General features: G+C 39.5%; 1 protein-coding gene across 1 annotated transcript in view; it reads right to left on the bottom strand.

Annotated features, from left to right (window-relative positions):
• Positions 1-15,093, bottom strand: part of Rlf (rearranged L-myc fusion) — a 73,856-nt gene that overhangs the window by 18,817 nt on the left and 39,946 nt on the right. The window contains exon 5 of the mRNA XM_005353309.2: positions 11,272-11,474. Coding sequence (XP_005353366.1) covers positions 11,272-11,474 — 203 coding nt within the window. The remainder of the gene's footprint in view (positions 1-11,271; positions 11,475-15,093) is intronic.

Here is a 15,093-nt window from a genome sequence, read left to right as displayed (position 1 = left end):
CCTACCTACCTACCTACCTACCTATCTATCTATCTATCTATCTATCTATCTATCTATCTATCTATCTATCTATCTATCATGTATACAGTATTCTCGGTATTCTGTCTGCATGTATGCCTGCAGGCCAGAAGAGGGCACCAGATCTCATTACAGATGGTTGTGAGCCACCATGTGGTTGCAGGGAACTGAACTCAGGACCTTCAGAAGAGCAGGCTCTTAACCACTGAGCCATCTCTCCAGCCCCCTAGGTGGATTCTCAAACATTATGTTTGGCTCTGCAGTGAATCCTTCAGTCCAATGAAAGAACAGCCATAGAAGACAACCCACAGAAGTGAGCCTAGAAGTGAAGTACAGACATGTATCAAGCCCTAGGAAAACGCCTCTTCAAAACTGCTTAGGGCTGGGGACACAGCCCCGTGGTAGCTCAAATACCTAGCAGGCTCGAGGCCCTGGGTTAAAAACTATTTAGAGAAACTCTACTTATAAAACATAAATAGGTAAGTCTTCAATTCTTCACAACTTTTTTATCTTAGTGTATTTCTTGATTATACTTATTTCCCCATATGACCATATGGAAAAAATATAAGTATTAAGATTGCAATTTTAGCTGGGCAGTGGGAGCAAACCTTTAATCCTAGTACTTGGGAGACAGAGCAGTGGAAATCCCGAAAGACTGTAATTTTAAATTTAGGAGTAGTGGTGGCTCATGCCTTTAATCTGATCAGTTGGCTCTCTATGAGTTCAAGGCTAGCCTGATCAATACAGGTTTTAAAGCCAGCCACAGTGCCATAGTTAAGACCTTGTCTCAAAAGAATTAAACAGAATTTTATAGGCACCCATACATATTTTTAAACATTTTCTATCAACTCCTTGTTCTGTTTTTGTTTTAATTTAATTTATATTTAATCTAAAGCTATACCTAGAACTTCTATGCTCCTGTTTACTTTTCTAGTCCCAAACTGAATTCCCATTGGGTCCCGTTTAAAAGTATTTGCTGTTTATCATTTATACTAGTGACGGTGCCAATTCCCAACAGGGCTAGTTAGCCTGCTGAGTAAATTAGATCCTGTTTACATTTCCTTGTCTCCATCAAGAGAAGAGGTAAGTAACCGCTACTGTGCCTACCAACCACAACACTCAGGAAATATGCAGTTAATTTACAGATCGACACTGAGCTACTACTTTTCCCAGGACCTCTGTCGGTAGGGCTTCTGTTTCTTTAAAATATAAGCATTTCACATTTGAAACATTGTCCTTGCAACTATTTGCCCTTTTAATAATGAAAAAAATATAGAAAGATAGACTTGACCTTTGTTACTTTCATTGAAAAATCCATTCATACACAAATGGTGGAATGAGAAAATGGACCCCCGAAGTTGTCTTCTGACCTCTACACTGTGTACCAAGGAACATGCCAGGCACACAAATGTATATGTGCGCACACGTGCGCACACACACACAAATAAATAAGTAAATAAATACATGTAATCTAATAAATTTTAATTAGGGACTGGAGAAATATACCAGCAGTTGAGAGCATAAGCTGCTATTTCAGAATACCCAAGTTCATCTCCCAGTACCCACATGGTGGCTCACAATCATTGTTAACTCCAGTTCCAGAGTGTGACAGTCTTTTCTGACCTCCACAAGCACTGACATGCATGTGGTGCACATACATGCATGCAGTCACAGCACTCATTTAAAAATACACATTAAAAATCTAAAAAACATCTTTATTAGTACCAATGACGACAACTCATTTAATTCTATACAAATGGTTTCAACCTTGAACTCCAGATTCCAAAGTATTGTTTTTTTAGACCTTCAGTTCCTAATTTGCCTAACTATGTACCAGCAATGAATTTTGGCTTTCACATAACTCAGTCAATTAATCTTAATTTTGTTTGGCAAAATGGTCCCCAACAGGGGTTTCTCATTACACACATCCATTACTAGGATACCCACAGGTGCCAACATACAAAGAACTTTTATTCCCAGCTGTTGCTCAGGTTAATTTAACTCTTCTCCTGAAAACTGAAAAAGTAAAAACTATGCTGTATTAGAACATATGCTGACTAAAAACACCAATTACTGAACATGCAGCAAGTCATCATTAGTTTCCAAACTAAAGGCTCTTTATAATTCTACTGTTGACTGCAAAATAAAGCATCACTAGATAAAAAAATCAGAGCTTCTTTTAAAATAATTTTGTGTGACAATAAATTTAACAAATTAGTCCACATTACAAGAAATACTTAAAACTACTTATCTGCATATTTGCTTAGTATGTATGAAACCCTTGGATCCAATTCTCAATGTTAAAGAGGGGCAGGGAGAGACATTGCTATTCTCTATCTACCTATTGAATATATATCACACAGTAGAAAAAAAATCACCAAGGAGCCAGCTGAACTACCTTTTAGTTTGACTTCAGACTATCATTAGCATAATACCTGTAGGGCTTTGGGGACATTACCACATTGGCTTTAATTTCATCACTGGCAGAGTATAGAGGACTAATTGTAGTCATGGTGACTGTCATCTGATGGTGGTGACAAATATCAGTATTTTAAGAGTCTATGAATGTTTTTGGAAAGGGGGGACAAACAATAATTGCAGCCTTTAGCAAACAAGTTTCTGCTGTAAGCATCCTACCACTGTAGCACAAAAGCAGCTAGAGACAGGCAAGAGCTAAGGGTAACTGCATCAAAAAAACTCAAAAACTGAGGTGGAAATGTTGGAGCATGCCTATAGTAATTGTATTTAGGAAGCCGAGAAACGAGAGTTTGAAGTCAGTCTAGATTACACAGAATGTTCAACGCTATCTGAGGTAAGCAAACACAAAACAGATACAATCACATGCCATATAAAGTTTAATCAGACTGCATATGATAGTATCAGCTAAATAGCCTATGTGGGTGGGTAGTAGGTTAATGCTGTCCCGATTATGTAACTGCACTCAATGCTGGAACAAAGATGAAACTGCCTAATGACACATTTTTCATACATATCCTTTCATCAAGCAGTCTGCCAATTCAGATACACTGTAGAGCAGCAGCAAACCTGTTTCCCACAGCAGTTCCCGGCAAACTCAACTAGCAAAAGGAATCAATTAAGTAATTCCAGGAAAAATCCCATTTACTTACTTGGTTTGAGGAGCTTAGCACAGCAGTTCTAACCTAGTTCCTTAATTTGTTATTAGTAAACTAGGAAAGATCACAGATCAAACGAAGCTGACAGCTGTAAGGTTCAACTGCGGCACCATTACCACAGCCACCCACAGCTCTGACTCTTCCTGGACCTTCCTGGCTTCTCCACTCCTCTGTCATCTCAGCAGCACAGGGCCAGCACCCTCATGTCTCAAGCTTTATGTGCCTCTTTGGGGTATATGCAGGCATACGGAAGGCTAGAGAACAATCCTCCAGTGTCACTCACTCATTAAGTACCACCTTTTTTCTGCGACTGGTTCCCTGGCCTGGGACTTGCCCTGGCTGACCAACAAACTCCAGGAGTCCACCTATCTCCACTTCCTCAGTGCAAGGATTGTAAGTGTGCACTAACATCCATTTGATGGGTAGTGACACCATTACGAAGTGTGGCCTTGTTGGAGGAAGTGTGCCATTGGGCTTTGGGGTTTCAGATACTCAATCCAGGCCCAATGTCTCCCTCTCTTCCTGTTGCCTGTGGATCCAGATGTAGAACACTTGGCTCCTCCAGCACCATGTCTGCTGTGTGTTACCATGTTTCCCACCATGATGACAACGGACTAACCCTCTGAAACTATAAGCCAGCCCAATTAAATGTTTTCTTTATTAAGAGTCGCCAAGATGGGCTGGAGAGATGGCTCAGCGGTTAAGAGCACTGACTGCTCTTCCAGAGGACCCGGGTTCGATTCCCAGCACCCACATGGCAGTTCACAACTGTCTGAAAATGCAGTTCCATGAGATCTGACACCTTCACACCAACGAACATAATAAAGTTAAATAAATAAAAGTTTAAAAAAAAAAAAAGAGTCGCCAAGGTGTTTCTAAACAGCAATAAAAATCCTAAGGCAAACATTTAAAAAAAAACAAAAAACTGTGTTCTGAAGACTGAATTCACATCCTCAGCACTTCACCAAATGAATCATTTCCCCAGTTGTATCCCTAATCTGAGGTGTCTTTTTAAGAAGGTCACACCGGTCTCAAACTCCAGAGTGCTAGGATTATAGGTGTGCACCACCACATACTATTATTCTGAGTATCTTGAAGTCATATCTGTATATTACCCCCTAGTTCTGCCCTGTGAGTGCTGTTGTTTTTCACAATCTCTTGTCATAACCCCAATACACTACTCTTTCAGTAAACTTCCCCTAAAATATCATGATAGCTACCATAACTTGTTTAAACCTCATCCAACCTAAGCTTAAACCATTAATTTCTGAAGACCTGCTTTCCCCAAACCAACAGATCTTATTTCTCACAAGACCTTAGCACACATGCTCTGGCTTACACAGGTGTTTTCTAGTGAGTTCCTGAAAGCACAAGTTAATTGCTATGTCTTAGTACTAGCCAGCTGTTCTTAACACAGCTATCCACCAATCTACCCTTACTTCAACTCAGGCAGCAGTTTTGTTATACACGGATAGTTTCCATACCTACTTTTGTTCTGAGCACAGCAGTAGCCTAATAGTTAGCATCTGGCAAACATGCTATATCCTCTTCTGCATTTGCCAATGCTTAATACAATGCTAGAATCAAAGTAGGTTTAAATTATGATCAAGGTTAAAGAAATGGAATGAGGAGGAATCAAATCCAAGGTTAGACTTTTTGCTTCTGTTTCTGAGTTCTTCTGGCAAGTTTCAAATATAGAGATTAATGGCTGTTTCTTAATTTTATGTTTCCTGAACACAAAATATTCCAGTTAATATCAGGTCCTGAACTTATCCAATAGTGTAAACAAACACACACACACAAACACACACGCAAACAATTGTATGTTTAAAAAAATGCAGATGAACTCAGACGAGGTCAATTATCTCTATGTATATGGCAATACTACCCTTTCCTCTATTTCCTTAAGACAATTTCTTGTTATATAGCCCAAACTGGCATCTTGTCTTCTTAATAGTACTGCATGCTAGATCCAAAGAATTCTTTATTATATAGAGTCTATATTTGTTGTGTCTATGGTATGTCAGAATTGATTCTTTTAAATGTGTCCACGTACAGGTCGGAGAACAACTTTGGGTGTCATCCTCATGAGTACGACCAACCTCTTTTGAGACTGGGTCTCTCATGGCTCAGCAACTCACCAATTAGGCTATACATACATATATATACATACACACATATATGTATACATATATGTGTGTATGTATATATATGAGCTGGTCATGCTCAAATGTGTAAGTTCATGCACGCATACGCATACACACACACATGTGCACGCACGTGTGCGCGCTCACGGACAAATAAATTCTTCAAAAACATTTTAAAGATTGGGGGGCAGGGAGGCCCATACAACACAGCACTTAAAAAAAAAGTCAGAGCCGGGCGGTGGTGGCGCACGCCTTTAATCCCAGCACTCGGGAGGCAGAGGCAGGCGGATCTCTGTGAGTTCGAGACCAGCCTGGTCTACAAGAGCTAGTTCCAGGACAGGCTCCAAAAACCACAGAGAAACCCTGTCTTGAAAAAACAAAACAAAACAAAACAAAGAAAAAAAAAAAGTCAGTACCTTAAAAGTTGTAGTGGGAAGTACGAAAAGACAAATGGTGTTGAAGTAGTTAGGCCTTTGATTTATGACCATAATGCCCAATTAATTAAAACATGTAAAAAGTCATTGAGGAGTTTTCATTTAGGAAAACTATATTCAGGTGCCCACAGCACCAAACAGCTGTTACATGTTTGTATGCCATCTGGGACAGTCTAGGGAACCACAGCTCAAAACAACGATGACCAACACTCTCTCACTATCCACATACTATACACCAGACAATCTTCCCAGATATAAGAGACTATGAAATAGGTTAATAGGTTACACTGCCCCCACTGGGATATTGCTAAGCAACATTCCAGGATAAAGAGTATGTAAATGCTAACAGTAACAACAAAGACCAGAAGTCGGTAGGAAGGTTGATGGGAGTCAGTCCTGTAAGAAACACTTTAAATTTCAACAATGTGGTTGAAAAGCTTCTCCCAACAGGGCCATAAGACATGAGTCACTGATGTGGGAGTTCCCTGTGTATGCTAGGGAAATGTTTTATTACCATTGTTTAATAAAGAAGCTGCTTTGGCCTATGGCAGGGCAGAATATAACAAGATGGGAAAACCAAGCAAAGACAGAAGAGGAAAGAAGGCAGAGTCAGGCAGACACCATGTAGCTGCTCAAGAAGCAAGACATAACGAACTACGAGATGATGTGGGATGTGTTGCTTTTAAAGGTTGGTGAATAAAGCTGTTTTGGCCAATGGCTTAGCAGAGTAAAGCCAGGCGGGAAATGTGAGCAGAGATAGAGAGTAGGTGGAGCTGAGGGCTTGTCATGTAGCTACTGAAGAAGAAATATGTCAGAACATTACCAGTAAGCCACAGCCTTGTGGCGATATACAGATTAATAGAAATGTTAATTTAAGATGTAAGAGCTAGCTAGCTAGGAATGCCCTAAGCCACTGGCCAAACAGTGTAGTAATTAATACAGTTTCTGTGTGACTGATTATTCAGTTCTGGACAGCCGGGAAACAGAAATGGGTCTTGGATTACAAGTCACAGGTCAGTTTAGCCACTTCAGATAACTACTGACCCAGGCACCGGTACAGGAGTCAAACAAAGAGAAGCTGGTTTGACAGCACCGCATTATAGCAGGTATTTACTGAAAATGGAGTAGAAGAGGGAATACGGGGTATGAACTTTATTTAAAATTTCTTTGTAATGTGTGTGTGTGCAGTCTGGAGCACATGTGGAGATTAGAAGACAACTTTTATGAGTTGGTTCTCTCTTCCCACCACAGTATGAGGTAGGCAAGTGCCTCTGCCCACCAGCCATCTGGGGACCATCTGAGCAGTCTCTCGGGCATTGCCTCATATAGCACCGTGATGGGTAATATGGGACAAGAAGGTAAACCATGAGGGTGACTTGCAAGCTCTATGGCAAGATGACATTGGCTTGCTTTTAAACTGGAGAGACAAGGTAGCTTAAGAGCAGTGAGCATTAAGTTGTGCAAGATAGTCAGAAAAATAGACCATGGCCATCAAATAAAATAAAGGTTTCTGGATTTATTATGAGGAAAATGGAAAATTATTGGATGGTTCTGAGCAAGAAATTTTTCTGGCTACTTCTGCATAATGAAATACAGAGGCTATGAGTGAAACTGCACACAACAGTTCAGAATTTCTGATATTCATCCTTGCCTCTCCAATTCCCCACGTGTATCTGAAATGAACTATCAGATATAGATCAACAAGATCAATAAATATATTATTATTATTGTTGTTGTTATTACTATTATACAGGCTCTCGTGCATACCAAGCTGTCCTCAAACCTGTTGAAGAAGAGAATGATCTTAAATCTATCTTTCTGCCTCAGCCTCACCCTAGCGAGAGGATAACAGGTATGTACCACTATGGCTGTTTTGTGGTACTCAGTACTAAACCAAAGGCTTCATGCTAGGCGAACATGATACAAACTGAACTACACTCTAAGTCCCATCACCTTATATTTTCAATATAGTACTACTAACAGTACCCCTAACTTGGTTTAAACTCCAGCATTATTAACTAGTTTAACTTTATAGTATCCAACATATTTCTTAATTGAAACTTCCCTTTCCTTATCAACAAAAGGGAGCTTTGTCAGAGAGGTGAAATTTGATAAAGTATACAGCATGCCTCATCTACAAGGAGCTATGTATTCATTGAGTCTTTCCACCTTCAATAGAGAGCCTCCATATATAAATGAAAGACAACTAACTTCACTCACTGGTTTACTTCTAGCTATACTGAGAATCAGTCCAGAGGCCTTGGTCAATATTAGGCAAATGCTTAACACTGAAATATACTTTCTTCCTTTTCCGATTTAAAAGCAAGCTCAAGACAAGTTATGGTGACATGCCTCTGCAATCCCCTCACTAGGGATGTGGAGGCCAGAGTATTGTGAACTGGTGGCCAGGATGAGCTACAATGAGCTCCAAAGACCAGCCTGGGCAACAGTAATAACCTGTCTCAAAACTGAAAACTAAAAACTAAAGCTCAGAAAATCATAAAGGCAATCAAGGTCCTAATAGTAATATCAGAAACTTAGTTATGGGCATGTTAGATCTGAGATACTAATTATATAAGCTGGAATGGTAATGAGGGCTAGGTTTAGAGAGAAGACTATGGTAGAGAAAAGACATTTGGGATTCAGATCACAGTTGGGATCTAAAACCTTTAGACTATATGGGACCATAAAAGAAGTTCAGAAAAAAGAGAAGACTCAACAGGGAAAGACTTAACCAAGGGAAAGCACAGCCAAACTGAGAAGGCACAATCACTAAGAGTTAGGAAGTCAAAGTGTATGGACCTCAAGAAGACAAGTAAAAACCCCAGGAGTAAAAGTCAAGGTGACAGGCAGGCGGTGGCAGTGTACACCTTTGATCCCAGCACTTGGGAGGCAGAGAGAACTCTGTGAGTTCGAGGTCAGCCTGGTCTACAAGAACTAGTTCCAGAACAGGCTCCAAAGCTAGAGAAACCCTGTCTCGAAAAACCAAAACAAACCAAAGTCAAGGAGACAGACTAGTGACGGGGGGGAAAAAAAAACCTCAAAAAGCATCACTGATTCATTCAGTGATGTGACTGGTTGGGACTCAATGTTGTATTAGACTGTCATAGTCAGGGCTGGGAGTGGTAGCCTGTGTCTTTAATCCTAGTACTGGGGAGGCAGAGGCAGGTGGATCTTTGTTGAATTCCAAGTTGGCAGGGGCTACATAGAGAGATCCTGTTTCAAAAAGGGAAATGGAAAAGTCATAGCTGGATGGGGTAGCAGGAGAATCACAAGCTCAAGGCGCGGGAGAGGTGGTACTAGGGAATACAGCTAGTTCAATTGGTAGAGTGTTTGCCTAGCATATACAAAGCCCTGTGTCTGACCTCCATCAGTACTGAGTAAAACTGGGTTTGGTAGAACACACCTGTGACCCTAGCACTGAAGCTGGAGCCAGGAGGACCAAGAGTTCAAGGCCAACCCAAGCTATATGAAACTCAGTCAGGGAGACTAGGGGTGAAGAGACTGAGAAAGAATAAACACGAATGTCCTAAGGGGAGAAAAATATTCCAGAGTGAATTCATACTGAAAATATAAGGTGATAGGACTTAGAGTGTAGTTCAGTTTGTATCATGTTCGCCTAGCATGAAGCCTTTGGTTTAGTACTGAGTACCACAAAACCAGCCATAGTGGTACATACCTGTTATCCTCTCGCTAAGGTGAGGCTGAGTAAGCCAGGCAAGAAATTAGATTGTCACTGTAAGAGGAAGTGGGCACAAAAGATTTCTAATAGAATAGAGAAGAACTATCGGATTATCCACCAGGACGGCAAAGAGTGGATGAGCTCTGGTACACAAGAAGTTAGTCCGAAGAAGTATTCTATCTCTAATAATAAAAGAGGTGTGTATTCATAGTCACAGAGATGAACAGACATTCAGAAGGCGCTTACAGAAAATCTCTTCAAAGTACCTCAGTTTCTACAGAACAGGAGAAGCTCCTCTCCAACAGGTTTCAGAGAGAGAGATTTCCTAAGACAGCGAGGTAGTAAGCAGACTACGGTACATATAGTACAACTGATGGAAAGGGAAATTAGGAGGCAGGCTTTTCTCAACCTGGCTGACCCTGTGGATGCTGGTAAATCTAACAGAGGAGGTAAAGACTGAAGGTAGTCAAACAGATACAATTAAGGACAAGAACAACAGAGGACATGAGGAGTATACACCACAAACAGCAACTGACTACCAAGAAGCAGAGTATGGAGAGGATTATATGATGGGGATGAGGCAGGGTGAAAACGTGAACAATACATTCTGGTTGGTGCTGGCAAAGTCCATAGAATAAAGAGAATGAAGCGAAGAGAACAGGAGAGAGGTAAAATTTTTAAATTTAGGAACTATTAGGGAATCTGATCTTTGAGATACCTACATTTATCAAGCAACTTTAGGGGCTGAAGAGATGGTTCAAAGGTTAAGAACAATGGCTGCTCTTCAAGAAAACTGGGGTTCAATTCTGAGCATGACAACCCACAACTGTCTGTAATCCTACTTCTAGGGGACCCAACACCCTCACAAGAAGGCACATAAAATAGAAAGAAAGAAAGAAAGAAAGAAAGAAAGAAAGAAAGAAAGAAAGAAAGGAAGGAAGAAAGAAAGAAAGAAAGAAAGAAGCTAACTAACTAATTTACTAACTAACTTTCTTTAGGACAGGGCTGGCAGCTGGCTCAGCAGGGAAAGGCACCTGCCACACAATCCTATGATCTGAGCTCCCTGGAACCCAGGTGAAGGAAAGAACGCCAAAATTGGCACCCACATGAGTGTCATGGCATAAATGCTCACAAAAATACATCACACATGCACAATTATAAACAAAGAAAGATGCTTCAGTGTAGAAGTAAGAATTCATGGGTCAAATCTGAACTGGCAGCAGAGTAAAGGCTAAGCATTCCTATTTTTCTGTGTGATTTATTAAAAATTTGGAGAGAACTAATTATAAATTATCTAAGAAAACTGATTCAGATTCATTAAAAATGATGGAACATAAAATAGCTTTTAAAGACTCAACCATGTATATTTACATTATGTTCCATGGCATCCTGTTTGACCAGTTAATTATTATTAAAGCACAACTCACAGAATTGAATTTAGAATTCTGCATTTGTGTGTCATAGAGGTAAACACACAAACTGCTAAATTGAAACTAAGTCCCACTCTCTTGGATTATTTCTTGACCTATTATTTATTATTTGCCCAAATTCAGTAAGATTAGTACTGTAAGAAGAAAAGCTGTTTTCACATCTAAAGATTCCAGAATAGACCATCACTCCAACACCTGTAAACACCATTTGTACATTCTGAGTCCCCTTCTATAAAAAACCACCTACACCCATAACTAACTTCATATTTAATCTGAAGAACAGTTAAACATATAGCTAAAGCATGATTTTTCACAGCCTAAAAGATGAATCCTGGCTTTCACTCTGACAAGAGGAAACAAATGATGCAATGTCTGTACTTAACCTTGCATCTGTAGCAAGACTGAAGAGTTACCTAATGTACTCACCTCCTGGATAGCCTCTTCGCTGGGAAGCATGGAACATAAGCATGTGACATAGGCTTGCTGAAAACATGACACCTGGGAAAGTTCTTTAGACTCTGCACACAGTTTTGATAAAGCAGTGGCTTGGGGGATGCAGTTAGATTTCAACAAATGTTTGATTCGCATTTGTAGAAAGGAAGGTCCTTCTTGTGCAATCAATTTGTTAACTAGAAGAAAGGAAAAATGCAATAGTATGACAATATACCACATGCCAGAGTGGTGATGACACCTCTCATCTTTCTTCGTTGCTTTTGTCTTTTTTCTTCTGAGACAGTCTGATGGAGCTCAGGCTGGCCTTAAGCTCACTACACAGCTGAAGATGACCTTTGACTCCTGATTCTCCTTCCTGCCTGCCTCCACCTCCAGTTTGCCTGTTACTAAACTGGGAGTTGCTATAAGTGAGTATTTATTCTAGTCTCTAGACTCCTCTAACAGAAGCAAGAGAAAAATAAAACTAACAATTTCTATAATTAGCTTTATTCTAAACAAACTTATTAATTAAACTTTTAATATTTTTAAATTATTTATTCATCTCCCCCCTCACTTACTAATAAGTCCAGTAAAGAAAAGTAAAATCAACCGTAAGAGTAAATAAATTCAAGAAAATGCAATAACTGACCTATACAATATTAACAACTACCAATTGGACGAGTATGAGGTGCCAAGTTTTAAGCTAAATGTTCTCATATACCTCATTTATTCTTCACACCACCACCAAGGCAAGTAATGTCCACAGATTAAGGTTAGAAACATTAACATTCAGAGAAGTTAGGTAACTTGCCAAGGATTCCAAAGCCAGTGGTGCTGTTTCCTCTAAACCAGGCATTTCTCAAAGTGTGTTCCACCGACCAAAAGACCTGAGAGATAGTCCTAGAAAAAAAAAGGATTCCTTGGTCAAATCTTTGAACAGTCCTGCAATGACTAAACTGTTCATGTGTATTTAGTCCATTGTTTCCCAAGCTGATTTGACCAGAGAACCCTTTTGTGAATATTAGTCCTTGTAAAATACATATCCCTGGCTTAGTACACACTTTGGAAAATGCTGCTCGGAGCACTAAATTACAGCGCTCAGCCAAGACCTCAACTTCACGAAGCACTCAACAAGTCTGTGGCATTACTCAGTGTCACCTAAAGAACAGAGGCTGAAATGCAACATTCAAGCAAGCTAAAAGACAGCCTTAGGTGGTTAATCCAAGACACTGTTTCTCAGGCTTGAGAATGCTTTCTAAGACACCCAGGGAGCTTATTTAAATGTAGATTCTGATTTAATAGGTCTGAAGATGGCACTCTTTAGAAATATTTTGTTTTGATACAAGGTCTCACTGTATATCCCTGGCTAGCCTGGGCCCTGGGCTCAGAGATTCACTTGCCTTTGTTAAGATTAAAAGCGAGTACCATCATTTCTTTATTTTTTTCTAACTCCCCTCTGTTGAAGTCCCCCTGGTTTTTAAATTACTTTTTTTTAAAGGTAATTTAAAAATAAGGAAACTCACTATCTATATATGTATGAACAATGTGTACACACACAGCTAAAATCATTGTACAAGCCAAGCATGGTGGTGCAGGCGTATAATACTAGCAGGGGAGCCGAATCAAGGCCAACACTTCCGGGAAAGCCTTCATGCACACTATAGGGCAAAGCTTTTTTTCTTCTTCTTTTCTTTCTTTCTTTTTCTTTTTTTGAGACAGGGCTTCATTATGCAGCCCCAGGTGGCTCAGGAGCTTGCTATGTAGACCTAGCTGGTCTTGTACTCATAGAGATGCAGTTGCCTCAGTCTCAGATTTATATATTTACACACATACCGTGAGTATCTGAAAGTTAGAGTTGTGAGCCACCATGTATAAGCTGGGAAGCAAACCTAAGTAAGTCCTCTTTGAGAGCAACAAGTGCGCTTAACCACTGAGCCATCTCTCCAGACTGCAAAATTCGTTTTTTTTAAAGCAAGAAACAAACAAAATTCTCTTATTTTGACATCAGTGCTCTAGTTTCCCTCCCAGAGAAACAATTCTTTTCAACTTTTTCTGTACCTTTCAGAAATGATCCCTTTCTTGATGAACTAAATTTATGATCTAGCTTTTTCTACCCTTAGAATTAATTACCTTACTATTGTTATCAACCAAATAGAACCTCACTATAATTCACCTTGAAGATCCCCTAACTGCTCCATTTACACGTTGTTTCTAATCTTTAGTAGTCATCAATAATGATACAATTCATAAAAATGTGCACAGGTCACTTCACCAGTGAGTGTATTAAAACAAACGAACAAAACCAAAACAAAAAAATAAATCAAAGCCCAAAAAGTGGAATTACCAGGATGAAGGTTTTGTTCAACAGTTCTGGCCCACACGCCAAACGATTCTACAGATTTTGTACCTATATTAAAACTACTTCAGAATTCCAATTCTGGAAACTTTAGATTTAGCGGCAGAATTTGGATTTTAGTATATGTTTTTGGCTTTAAAGTCTATAAAATTCAGCCCAAGTCAAAAGTCATGGAGGAAAAACATCACATTTACCCCTTAGCCTTTTCCATTTTAGAGTCATAGTCATTAAAATCCACAAAATAATTCATAACCATAGCTTCCACATCATTAGTTCTTTATTATTTTCAGTAATATTATGTCAATTATTCAAAGAACAAAACAACTACATAACGTTCTTCTGTGCTCCTCCTTTCCTCAGGGAACCACTGAGTTACTTGTCCCGACCTTGTGGCTCTTCAAAACCCTTTTCATTACTGCCCTGTCTCCTCCCATTCTGACCTAACATCAGACCCTGCGCCATCTGCCTTCCCAGGCTATGAACAGCTTATGAATCTTATAGAAGGCAACACACTTGAAAACAGGAATGTTACCTTGAAGCCCACAGCACCGCTAATTTTGCACACTACTTTCTACTTCTTAGTACACTAAGATTTCCCTGTAAATGTAGAGTAAGGGGTGGTAATGTAGGGGCGGGGTTAGAGTATAGATTTCAAAATCAACATCTGAGAATTCAGCCTGACTCTAACACAAATTCACTGACCACTCTGAAGTTCAAACTTTTCATCTACAAAATGTTGGTAAAAATTCATTTGCCTCAAGGGGATCATAGACTCATATATGAAACAAGGGTAGCACAAATAAAGAAACAGCACAAAATCAAGCATAGAATAAACATGACAACATCTGTGCTCTTCTGCTACCAAATACAATGTGATCCATACAATGCTGGATTAACTTCTGTGTTCTCTACAGAACTAAGCACCATGAACACAGCAATTAACCTTTATTCACATACCTTTAAAATCACTTTTTAAAGATACTTTTAAAGATGTTTGAACCTACCTCAGTAATTTTAACTACATGGTCTTGGACATGTGTGAGCTCTCAACTGCCTATAGATGAGATATCAACACAGAACAGGCCCTCTAAGTATCACTGTTGTTATTTCTAGGAGGAAAAAAATCGATCTACTCAATTCATTACAATGGTTAAGCAATTACTGTAACTTGTGTGTGCGTGTGTGTGTGTGTGGTGATGGTGGTGATGGGGGAGGCTAGGTTCACTGCTTCAAGTTTGCTAGGTAAGCAGCTCTATCACTGTGCTGTATCTCCAGATCCTCCTTTCAATTTTAACACAGCTCAGTCTTAGCACTAGATGCTCTTTCTGAAGTCCCAGGTTCAATTCTCACGGAAGCTCACAACTGCCTATAACTCTAGTGCCCTCACACAGATATATATGCAAACAAAACAATACATAGAATTTTTTTTTAAAAAAAAAATCATAAAAAATATCCTTTAA

Source organism: Microtus ochrogaster, chromosome 10 (genome assembly GCF_000317375.1).
Source record: "Microtus ochrogaster isolate Prairie Vole_2 chromosome 10, MicOch1.0, whole genome shotgun sequence".
In the NCBI taxonomy this organism is placed as follows: domain Eukaryota; kingdom Metazoa; phylum Chordata; class Mammalia; order Rodentia; family Cricetidae; genus Microtus; species Microtus ochrogaster.
The sequence above is the reverse complement of the archived record's forward strand: the minus strand, read 5'-3'. Positions and strand labels throughout refer to the sequence as shown.